The 12344-nt window shown below is 45.0% G+C and overlaps 1 protein-coding gene across 2 annotated transcripts in view; it reads right to left on the bottom strand.

Annotated features, from left to right (window-relative positions):
* Positions 1 to 230: 230 nt before the first annotated feature.
* Positions 231 to 12344, bottom strand: part of LOC129839197 (inactive tyrosine-protein kinase 7-like) — a 38846-nt gene continuing 26732 nt past the window's right edge. For both annotated transcript variants that reach the window (XM_055906508.1, XM_055906516.1), the window contains exons 7-20: positions 12069 to 12335; positions 11460 to 11596; positions 10600 to 10735; positions 8943 to 9062; positions 8411 to 8560; positions 7850 to 7994; positions 7324 to 7451; positions 6785 to 6982; positions 4501 to 4662; positions 4098 to 4351; positions 3638 to 3718; positions 3158 to 3309; positions 2727 to 2905; positions 231 to 1805 (exon numbers count right to left, since the gene is read on the bottom strand). In XM_055906508.1, coding sequence (XP_055762483.1) covers positions 1645 to 1805; positions 2727 to 2905; positions 3158 to 3309; positions 3638 to 3718; positions 4098 to 4351; positions 4501 to 4662; positions 6785 to 6982; positions 7324 to 7451; positions 7850 to 7994; positions 8411 to 8560; positions 8943 to 9062; positions 10600 to 10735; positions 11460 to 11596; positions 12069 to 12335 — 2270 coding nt within the window. In that variant the 3' untranslated portion in view covers positions 231 to 1644. The remainder of the gene's footprint in view (positions 1806 to 2726; positions 2906 to 3157; positions 3310 to 3637; positions 3719 to 4097; positions 4352 to 4500; positions 4663 to 6784; positions 6983 to 7323; positions 7452 to 7849; positions 7995 to 8410; positions 8561 to 8942; positions 9063 to 10599; positions 10736 to 11459; positions 11597 to 12068; positions 12336 to 12344) is intronic.

Here is a 12344-nt window from a genome sequence, read left to right as displayed (position 1 = left end):
AATACAGACTTGCTGAGTTTGATACTGATATTAACTTTGGATAAATATCAGATTTGGACAAAGCTTGAATATCATTGCAGAGGGTTATTTTTTGTTAAACTGTTGAAATAGATATTTTTTAAGGTGTACTCTTACTCAAGCTAAACTCTACAAGTTACCAGCGAGATCTTATATTTGTTAATAATGTTGTATGCACAATACTTCCCAAAGGGCGTACAAACAAAAACATGTACATTTACAACAAATATTTTATTGGACCAGCACCATGTATATGCCATGGCTAATATGCGTTTGAATAAACATACTTAAAATAGAAAACTGTAATGTATAAAAATGTTCAAGTAAAAAAGTAAATATTAAAAGAAAAGCAAGAAAGTAAATATAAAAACAATAGCAAGAAAGCAATCTGATGCAAAGTCCTTCATTTGCCAGGCATTTTTTTTCAATTCAGGAGAACCTTAAATTCAATTTTTTGGGGATAAAAAAAAAAGAAGAAACTATTACACAAATCATAAAATGCCTCGCACATAAAAAAAATTATATCAAAGAAGCTTAGTACCTTTCTATACAGTGAAAAAATACAAAACAGGACCTTTAAAATAAGTTAACAGGTCTCCGAAACAATCCTTCTAGAAAACAAAAAGGTATAGTTGTGATCAGTGCATGTTTTAAGCATGTATACAAAGCACTTTTAGACAAATGTCTACGAAGAATGGTTTCTCCCACTGATTGGAAAAGCTCTGGTCGCGATAGGATTGGATGATTGATGGGCAAATGGAGCAGTAACATTCAGACATCTTTGATAGGAGTACAAAACTGTTCATGACAGGATGCCCTTTATAAAATAGCTAGCCTATAATGCTACAGCTTAGATGATCAGTTATCTTAACTCCAAAATAGCATGTTGAAGCTAATTCAGGGTCCATATACTGCCACGACTATACTTTAAAATCAACCAAAGATTTACCTTCAAGGCAAAGAAAACTAGTGTTGTGAGCAAGCGGTGATTCCATCCACACTCCAGCTAAACTCCACACAAGTTCAATAATGCCACTGCTGGCCCTTTACTTCGTTCTGATCATATCTAACAGTGTGAGAGACATAAGATTTTTACTCCTGAAGAGGGTGTACCTTCATGTCCCGTTTGGCTCTGGGAAGAAAATTTCCCTTTTGTCTTGTCCATTCGCAAACATAAGTAACAGAAAAGATTCAATTGGGGTGAAAACCGTGCCAACGTTAACTGTCATTAGTTTCTAGATTAAAATTTATAGACACCATTTGACCTGCTAAGGCAGAATATAAGGCCTCATTGTAAAAAATAGCCATTTTAATCCATAGAGAAGAAGGAGAAGCTCATTGGATGTTGAGCTCTTCTCGGCTGGGTCCTCAATTGCGACCAAAGTTCCTTGTTGTTAAGAGTCTCGTTCTGCTCTTGCAGACGCTAACTACAGAAGCCAACCAGGCGGAGTAGGATAGTCCTGGAGTGCTAGACACACAAACTCAAAAGGCCAATACATGCATGCACAACAACAACGTGTATATGTCCTTCACGTACACATCCGCTCACACACACACGTCACCTCCCCCCATTGATAAAACATTCATACCCTAACACACACAAACTGTGCACCTGGGCCGTGTGTGTTACACCTTGCTCTCGGAGGGCAGTTCGCTGAGGGCAGAGACGATGTCACTAAAGCAGGAGCGGTCCTTGGGGCTGGAGGCCCAGCAGCGAGTCATCAGCTTGTACACCCGAGAAGGACAGCCCTGGGGCAGGGGAAGCTTCCCCCGGCCCTCCCTCAGCTCTGGTAGAGAAAAAGACGTGAGAGAACAACATACATGGAGGTGAGAGCGAGCGAGATGCAGGGAAAGAGGTGAAAGATGGAGGGATAGAGAAATAAAGACATGGAGGGAAAGAACGTGGGGGTTAGAGTGAAACTCTGAAATAGATTGGAACCAAAATAACATCTCACTATCCATTCACTCATGACCAATACTCTGAAAGGACCGAACAGGAGAGCGCATTAAACATCACCGCAATGTCAACATGTGAAAACTATTTATTTTTTATTTATTTTTATTTTAACCCTAACCCTAACCCTAACTCCTGTACGTGCTCGGGAGAGAAGAAGGTCGAAAGCCATGCGTCCTCCGAAGCACAACCCAACCAAGCCGCACTGCTTCTTAACACAGCGCGCCTCCAACCCGGAAGCCAGCCGCACCAATGTGTCAGAGGAAACACCGTGCACCCGGACCCTTTGGTTAGCGCGCACTGCGCCCGGCCCGCCAGAGTCGCCGCTGGAGCGCGATGAGACAAGGATATCCCTACCGGCCAAACCCTCCCTAACCCGGACGACGGTAGGCCAATTGTGCGTCACCCCACGGACCTCCCGGTCGTGACCGGCTGCGACAGAGCCTGGGCGCGAACCCAGAGACTCTGGTGGCACAGCTAGCGCTGCGATGCAGTGCCCTAGACCACTGCGCCACCCGGGAGGCCCCTGAAAACTATGTTTTGTACAAAAAAATAAAGGAGATTTTAGTGACATCTTGTGTTATTTGTGTGGTTTTAAACAACTATGAGCAGGCAAAGGTTAGTAAAGTAACCCATTAGGATGACAAAATATGTGACCCTGGAATAGTGGTCTTCTACCTCTACCCCCATCTGGGGTGAAGTAGCATCCTTCAATAACAATAACACTTCCAAGATCCAGTTCGACTGCCCTCACCTTCGAGGACCTTGTCGTGGTCGAGCGCAGCGTGCGGCAGCTCCCCCAGGCTAAACACCTCCCACATGAGCACGCCGAAGGACCACACGTCCGTCTTGGTGGAGTAGTCATCCTCGAACACGGCCTCGCTGGGCAGCCAGCGCAGAGGGATCCACGCCTGCCGGTAGTGATAGTACTCACTGGAGGGGGAGAGGAGGAGGAGAGGACGGGAGAGGAGGGTGATGTTTGGCCATTGGGTTTGGCCATTGGGTGGCGTCACTTTACATATCACAGGTCTCTTTAAATGGAGACTTGCTTTGAGAAATCGAAATTAAATCGATACAATTATTCTGTGACTGGATTCATCGAAATTAAACAAAACCTTAAATGTGGTTTTCAACCGCAAGGGATCTTTCCTGGTTCAATCAAGATTTAATTCAATGTAATCTTACTCGTTGTAGACATCCTTGCTGAGCCCCAGTGCAGACACCTTGACCTGTCTCTTGGCGCTGATCAGACAGTTGCGGGTGGCTAGGTCCTTGTGGACGAAGCGCTGATTGGATAGATGCTCCATCCCCCGGGAAACCTGCAGACACACCCCCACCTGAGGGAGAGAGAGTGGGACATAGGAAGCATTAAATCACTGTTTTCATGCGCATGTGTGTCTTCAAGTGAGTGAGTTAGTTTGCGTGTTTAAGCATTTTAATGGCTTTTTTAAAATCACATCTTATGGTTAATCTGTTTCTCCTTCTGAGTGGTCCAACAGGCAGTGAAAGCCAGTGGCATGATGCAACAGGAGATACTTACTGTAAGCACCAGCTACCAAATCCTGGCCTACTGCACTGAAGCCACAACCTGTTTAAGATGCTAATGTATGCGTTCTTTTGAGTATGTGTGTGTGTGTGTGTGTGTGTGTGTGTGTGTAAACTGACCTTCTGCTTGGTGCTGAGGTGATGGGACTTGGGTTTCTCCTCCTTGTTCTTGGACATCTTGAGGTATTGCTTCAGGTCCCCCTAGGTGGAACATATACACAGGTCTGGGGTCGATGCTAAATCATGGATGATTTAAAAAAGGACACCCACACGTTTTTCACTGCACTGGGGTCAGTGTGAGCGTATGTAGCTCATATTTTAAATCTGTATTTTATCAATGCATTTTATCTTAATACACATGTATTTCAATGATACAATTGACTGCCATGTAGAATACATAAAGTGTGTGTGTTTGTGTGTAGGGAGTAGGGTGAAGTTAAGTTGCCCGTAGACACTGATCTTGGGTCAGTTTTGCATTTCCCCCACTAATGGTTAAGGTTTGGGGGCAGGGAAGCTGATCCTAGATCTGTACCTAGGAGAAACTTCACCCCAGAGCGTAAGCAGGTAGCTCCCTCCTTACCAATTCAGCGTACTCCAGTATGAGGTAGTGGGGCTCGGCTTCTCTGCACATGCCCAGTAGGCGCACCAGGTTGGGGTGGCCCAGCTTGCCGAACATCTCGATCTCGCGGCGGAACTCCAGCTGCAGGGTCTCGTCCCGCGTCTGCAGACTCTTCACCAGCACCACTGTCTCCTCCTCATCTTCACTACCTCTTCCTCCTGCCGACATGAGGCCCTTGGCTTTGGCCAGGAACACCTCGCCAAACTCACCTTTTCCTGTGTAGGAGAAGGGAATCAGTATGATTGTATATAGCCTTTATTTATACAGGTAAGTCAACTAAGAACCAATTCTTAGTTACAATGACAACTTTTCCAAATTCTTATTTACAATGACTGTGTGTGTGCGCACATGCATTACTCCATACCCAGAGTGGTGATGGTGGTCAGGTTGGCGCGGGGGTAGGGCCCTTTCTCGTGGCTGCTGTGGCGCTTGTTGTTGGCACTGCTGGCCGTGGTGCCCATGTTGGTCAGTGCCACCTCCTCCTGGATCTCAGCGGTGGCCTGCCCGTTGGTCTGCACCGTGCCCCCTTTAGTGCAAGGACAAAATGGCATCCTTCAATACCAGTAACTAAACATTCTGATTGCTTTTACATACTCTTCTTATTTCTAGGTACAGAAATGTTAAAGCAACACAGCCATGGAAATGAAGTATCACTTGAAACAGTTCCGTTTTGGAGACTAACTCTAGAGGCTAACACACAGTTGTGGGGTTTACATTATTTTATTTTTTTTGCCATTTATTGATATCGTATAAAAAATAAATGCAACTGATACCGATATTGACTTTACATAGTGGGGCAAAAAAGTATTTAGTCAGCCACCAATTGTGCAAGTTCTCCCACTTAAAAAGATGAGAGGCCTGTAATTTTCATCATAGGTACACTTCAACCATGACAGACAAAATGAGGAAAAAAATCCAGAAAATCACATTGTAGGATTTTTAATGAATTTATTTGCAAATTATGGTGGAAAATAAGTATTTGGTCACCTACAAACAAGCAAGATTTCTGGCTCTCACAGATCTGTAACTTCTTTAAGAGGCTCCTCTGTCCTCCCCTCGTTACCTGTATTAATGGCACCTGTTTGAACTTGTTATCAGTATAAAAGACACCTGTCCACAACCTCAAACAGTCACTCTCCAAACTCCACTATGACCAAGACCAAAGAGCTGTCAAAGGACACCAGAAACAAAATTGTAGACCTGCACCAGGCTGGGAAGACTGAATCTGCAATAGGTAAGCCGCTTGGTTTGAAGAAATCAACTGTGGGAGCAATTATTAGGAAATGGAAGACATACAAGACCACTGATAATCTCCCTCGATCTGGGGCTCCACGCAAGATCTCACCCCGTGGGGTCAAAATGATCACAAGAACGGTGAGCAAAAATCCCAGAACCACACGGGGGGACCTAGTGAATGACCTGCAGAGAGCTGGGACCAAAGTAACAAAGATCTCAACCCCATAGAAAATCTTTGGAGGGAGTTGAAAGTCTGTGTTGCCCAGCAACAGCCCCAAAACATCACTGCTCTAGAGGAGATCTGCATGGAGGAATGGGCCAAAATACCATCAACAGTGTGTAACACACTACGCCGCCAGGGACTCAAATCCTGCAGTGCGAGACGTGTCCCCCTGCTTAAGCCAGTACATGTCCAGGCCCGTCTGAAGTTTGCTAGAGAGCATTTGGATGATCCAGAAGAAGATTGGGAGAATGTCATATGGTCAGATGAAACCAAAATATAACTTTTTGGTAAAAACTCAACTCGTCGTGTTTGGAGGACAAAGAATGCTGAGATGCATCCAAAGAACACCATACCTACTTTGAAGCATGGGGGTGGAAACATCATGCTTTGGGGCTGTTTTTCTGCAAAGGGACCAGGACGACTGATCCGTGTAAAGGAAAGAATGAATGGGGCCATGTATCGTGAGATTGAGTGAAAACCTCCTTCCATCAGCAAGGGCATTGAAGATGAAACGTGACTGGGTCTTTCAGCATGACAATGATCCCAAACACACCGCCCGGGCAACGAAGGAGTGGCTTCGAAAGAAGCATTTCAAGGTCCTGGAGTGGCCTAGCCAGTCTCCAGATCTCAACCCCATAGAAAATCTTTGGAGGGAGTTGAAAGTCCGTGTTGCCCAGCAACAGCCCCAAAACATCACTGCTCTAGAGGAGATCTGCATGGAGGAATGGGCCAAAACACCATCAACAGTGTGTAAAAACCTTGTGAAGACTTACAGAAAACGTTTGACCTCTGTCATTGCCAACAAAGGGTATATAACAAAGTATTGAGAAAAACTTTTGTTATTGACCAAATACTTATTTTCCACAATAATTTGCAAATAAATTCATTAAAAATCCTACAATGTGATTTTCTGGATTTTTTTTCTCATTTTGTCTGTCATAGTTGAAGTGTACCTATGATGAAAATTACAGGCCTCTCATCTTTTTAAGTGGGAGAACTTGCACAATTGGTGGCTGACTAAATACTTTTTTTGCCTCACTGTATCGGTGCCCGTCATGAGTAATATATGTACATGCAGTACAACAACTATACATGTTTTCAATAAAGTTCAACTCAATTCTCCTCACACTACCAGGAAAACCAGACACTACCCGAATTCAACTGAATGGAATGGACTGTGAACCCTGACCGTTGAGGTGCTCTGTCTCGGCCTCCTCTCCCTCTGGGTCCTTTAGTCTCTTGGCGTTGCGTCTCTTCTTGCAGTAGAACATCAGGCCCAGGACGATGATGATGTAGGCCACGGCGGCGCCCACCGATAGGCCGATTGTCTGGATCATCTTGTAGGGCGCCTTTTCGTCCTCCTCCAACGAGTGGTGCACGGGCTTCTCTGTTGGCACGCAGACACACACATGAAAGGGTCAGGTGATGTGCTTCTCTATTGAATTAAAGCCTTCTATTGGAGTCTATTGAATCACCATCTCAGCCTCAGACGTCAAGTGGACACTTCAAGACGGCGCCACTCAATTACATCCTTTCTAAATGAGACATTGCAGTGTCGAAATGTTTCATTTTTCTTGATCCTGTTACTGTCATTATACATTCAAGTGCCAAAAGAGGTATTTAGTTTGGTGCGCCGTTTAATTTCCTCCACCTACCACAACCATAAAAATACTGTAGGCAGCTGCAGCAGGCACACAAAGTTGATCAGTTTATCTCCTTGTGTCTTACCTACGACATAGAGCTCTGCTGATGTGTGGCCGATATTGCAGCTGTTGCCAGCGATGCATGTGAAGCTTCCCGTGTCCTCCACACTCACGTCGTGGATGACCAGAGAGCCGTTGGGCATCTTCTGAAATCTGGAGAAAACAGCAGAGGGGACAGGGGTGAGGCTGTGGCTGCATTCAATTCCTTTCCTTTCCTTCCTTTACTCCAGTCCTATTTCACTCCCTTCCCCTTAACCTGAGGGGTCTCGAGGTATAAGGAGCTTCCACCATATTGCATTTACCTTAGAGAACTGCAAATAATGAAGGGTTCGACCTAAGGGAAGGCATAGGAAGGGAATTGGGACTGGCTGATGGCAATATGGCAAAGGCTAGATGGTTTCTTATCATGGTAGGGAAGATGTCACTAGCAAAACACACTATCCAAACATTCCGTTTAGCACGCTGTTCAGAACAAAAAACCCACAAATGAGAAACCAAATACTACAAAATTACTTTGGGCCTTAACAAAACAGACAGTTGTGGTTCTCTACCTGCTCTTGCGAGGCTCCAGGAACTTGTCTTTCTTCTTCCACTGGATAAAGGGCTGGGGGTCGCCGGTGGCCTGGCAGTGCAGAATGGCTGTGTGGCCCTGGTAAACAGTGGTGTGCTCCGGCTCCATATTAAATGTTATATACACTGAGGGAGAGAGAGGGGAGAAGGAAAGAAAGAAATAGTGGAAGAGAAGTGTTGGTTAAGATGGATTTAGTTGCGTTGGAGACAGCTTTGGTGATGGTGGCATTAGCACAATTTATGAAATCATTGGTAAAAAAAACAACATTTGGGGATTGTCTACATTAGCAGTGCACAACTTAGTTCTGCCATCTTGATTACTACCGTTTCTGTTTCTAAACGTAACCCTTGAACTTAATTACTGTCACAGGTTGGCTGGAGCATACATATACATTTTCCACAGGTAGAATTCAATCTCTGGTTAAAAGTAGAGGACGACAAGCGGAGGACCCTTGGTCTGTGTGGTGTCTGGTTGTATAGGTGGCAGCTTTGTGGTGTGTCTGTGACCTGCATTGGTGCCACTAGTGTTAGTGGAGGGATACCTGCTACAGTGAGCTGCACGGCGGCTGTGATCTGGCCCTGCAGGCTGTTGGATGCCAGGCAGGTGTAGTTGCCCGCGTCGTCCCTCGTCACCTTTGCAAAGTGGAGCACACCGCCGGTCTGGACTACATGCTCCGGCAGCTCACTGCCATCTGCAGGGGGGAATATTAGAGATTCAGATTCACGTTTATTGTTCTACAAGTGGAGCACAGCTCTCAGATTATAGACAAACTTATTTAGAAAACACATTTACAATAGGTGTAAAAAAAAAAAAAAAAAGTCTGAAAATCAAACTATTCCAATAAGCTTGGTAGAAACAATGGGAGTAAGAAATATGGCAGAAAATCAGACTATGCCAATAAGCTAGGCAGTTATTACCATATTTGCTTACACCCATGCTATCCTTTGAGATCAACTAGAAGTGTCTTGGTACAAGGGGTAGGAGCTACGAGTCGATTTTGGATTGGATTGAGCAACACACGACTGAGACACACACATGTACAAAGACAGGCAAGGAGGTCCGCGAACACCCACCTGCTTTGGTCCACTGAATGGTGGGGGTCTCGCGGCCCTTGGCAGAGCACTGCACAGTGCTCTCCTTGTCCAACTCCAGACACTGGGAGGGCTGGGGGGTGGGTGTGAACTTCAGCTTCTCTGGAGGAAGGAGACAAACGTGTTGGAGACCAAGCACAGAGTAGAGACAGACACACACGCAGACAAAGACACACACACCCCAGGGTCTCCGTCAGGAAAATTTGGCGCCGGACAAGTGACCAGGAAGACTTACATTTATCGGACATTTGATACATTTACCAGTCATCCATATGCGTTATGGCGCGTAACCCATTAGGTCTTCCAGCGCCATCAATAAATCAGCAATATTAGCCAAGAGAGAGATTTACATGTCCTTAAAAACAGCCTATAACTAATTACAAAACACTATTTATTCCTTGTCTTTTGAAAAAAAATATCCTAATATTTTTCTATAAAGACAGCCGTTATATTGTAAGATTATAGAAGTAACTCTGGTAGGCCTAAAACATTCTTCCTCAAGTTCAACTGACAGAGTCAGTTGGAGCGCCGGGGTGCACTGCCTTCATATCATAGGCCTGCAGTGTAATAGGCTACACCACCCCAAATCGTCACAAAAGCTTGTAAATGTTATTAGGGTCATATCAAAAGTAAGAAAGAAAACGTCTCAACAGAATGGAACAAAACACTTGTGAACAGGTTTAAACCTTCAAAAAGGTTTTGAACAGGCTATATTGCAGCAATGACCAAGAAAGGCTAGTGCCTACCTTACCCAACAATAGACAGCAATAGGCTAATGATATTTATTTTACAACAGGCCTCCTTAAAACACATCTTAAACTAAATACAGAGCACACAATTAAAAAGACAGATCGAACTTGCATGCTGAAATAAAAAGTATATCTACAGAAAGCTGAAAACATCCTCACACCACCAGTGACAACAGGATAGCTGTGTTTTACCTGCAATTGATTTTTAAAATGTTATACAAATCAGAACATTTTCCTTTCCCGGGGAAAAAATGCTCCAGGAGAAAAAAAAGCGTGGCTCACTCGACACAGCAGCAGGCTCCAGCGAAACCAGTACAGGGGCAAGTAGGCAGACACTTTCATTACAGGAATCATGAGGATAATGCACTTCACTGTTTGTCCAAATCATACTTTTAGCCCACAAAAGAAATAGGACGTTTTGAGTGAGGTGAATGAATGTGTAGCTCGCACCGATGCAACCAATACATTTTTTAACTCGTACAGACAAAATGAGACTAAATGGTCGCAGTCTGGAGCCCTGCCTTATAGGCTTTTCACTACTCTCTAACTTTCACTTCACTTCAATGAAAAACGCCTCAATCTTCGTAATCAACAGTAGCCTAGGCCAAGGCTCCTCTCTCTCTCCTCAGCAGGGCAGCCCCGGACACTTTGGCCGGCTACAATTTTATTTATCGGCATTTCATTTATTTTAAAATCGGCCAAAAGCCGGCAATTACCAGCTAATGGAAACCCTGATACCCACGCATATAACATGACACTCACACACACAAAAGTTTATTTGTACACTCTCACACACATAGGACACACCACGAACACATTATGGCACTACCAAACACTTGCATGCTGTCTCTCTCGCTTACAAACTCACACCTACGCATGTGCACACTCACCAAGTACGAAGACCCGGGCCCGGCCTTCCACCCTCCCGGCCTCCGTCTGGCTCCGACACATGTATAAGTGGTTATCATACACCTCCACACTGTTGATCCTCAGGGTCCCGTTGGGGTACAGCTTAAAGCGAATGTCCTACAGTCAAAAGATAATCGTTTAACAATAGGTTAAAAAGGTAATGAAAGTTACAGATTGCACCTTATGCATATTTACAGTTCTGGGCATTAAAAAGTTAAGCTGTATAAAAATTTGGCTTTAAAGTGAATGTAAAATGCAGCGTCAGGGGCATATTTGAGAAATGTATTATTGTTAAATGATTGTTAAATGAACTTAACCCTTGTGTAACACTGCGAGAGAATGTCACATTAAAAATGTCCAGAACCGTATGTAAATATAAGTATATACATTGAGTGTACAAAACATGACATTTGCACTCCCATTTCCCTCAGAACAGCCTCAATTCATCGGGACGTAGACAACAAGGCATCGACAGCGTTCCACGGGGATGCTGGCCTATGTTGACTCCTGTGCTTCCCACAATTGTGTCTAGTTGGATGGATGTCCTTTTAAATATTTTGTCTAACCCATTTACCCTCTGAATGGAACACATACACAATTTGTCTCGATACTTAAAAGTCCTTTAACCTGTCTCTTCTCCATCTACACTGGTTGAAGTGAATTTAACAAGTGACATCAATACGGGATCATAGCTGTCACCTGGATTTACCTGGTCAATCTATGTCATGGAAAGAGCAGGTGGTCCTAATGTTTTGTAAACTCGGTGTGTAGTAGTTCTTAGTGTATATTCCCACTTCTTTTCAGAATGATCAGGACACACAGTTCGGACCACAGGACTGACCTCGGTGGTGATGGGGATGAAGTTGCGGTACCATGTAACCTCGGGCTGGGGTGTGGCACGGGTGTGGCAATGCAGGTACCCAGGGAGGCCCTCCTCCAGCTGGCTGTCCTCTGGCTTTGTCACCCACTCCGGAGGGGCTAGGGGATACACGCATTTAGCATCTCTTCAAAAGTAGTGTCTACACCCAATACATTTCAGCGGGTGCAGGACACAACAAACACCACACTCCTGGAGAGCCACAGTCCTTCAGCGTTTTGTCCAACTCCCGCCTCAACAGTGAAACACCTGGGTCGTGTTCATTAGGGCACACTAGCAATATGTTACAAAACAGAAAACAGCGTTTTTTTTATTGGACAAGTATACATACTACGTCCCTGCTTCCCTCAATTTTAGACAGTTTTCTTCCCTTTTGACCACAAATATCCTTTTCACACCATCTTGCTGACCTGATCTAAACTATGCTGGTTCTGATATTTTCATTTCACATTGTGCTTTTCATTAAGGTTCCAGAGACAATTGTGGATGTGTAACCAGACCAGCTTGGTTTGTCTTGGCTCAGTAGTATGAAAAGCCTTTAGGGTCTTGGTCAGGCTTGAGGTCTATACTCACTGGCCACAGTGATGGTCAGCTCCTGCCTCCTGGTACCGGCTTTGTTCTGGCCCACGCAGGTATACAATCCTGAGTCTTCCCCTTGGGTGGGGCTGAAGACCAGCTCCAGTCCGTCCTGGTAGACCCTGCCCTCTGAGGGAACGCGTTCCCCGCCCCACTCCCACCACACGTCGGGCTCCGGGTGGCCGCGAGGGGGGCGGCAGGATACCCGCTCCAGGGAGTTGGCCGAGAAGACCCGGCTCTGGCTGGGGCCCATCTCCTCGATTTCTGTAAGGG

The sequence above is a fragment of the Salvelinus fontinalis genome, chromosome 3 (assembly GCF_029448725.1).
Source record: "Salvelinus fontinalis isolate EN_2023a chromosome 3, ASM2944872v1, whole genome shotgun sequence".
Taxonomy (NCBI): domain Eukaryota; kingdom Metazoa; phylum Chordata; class Actinopteri; order Salmoniformes; family Salmonidae; genus Salvelinus; species Salvelinus fontinalis.
Note: the sequence above shows the minus strand (reverse complement) of the source record. Positions and strands in the feature narration are given on the sequence as shown.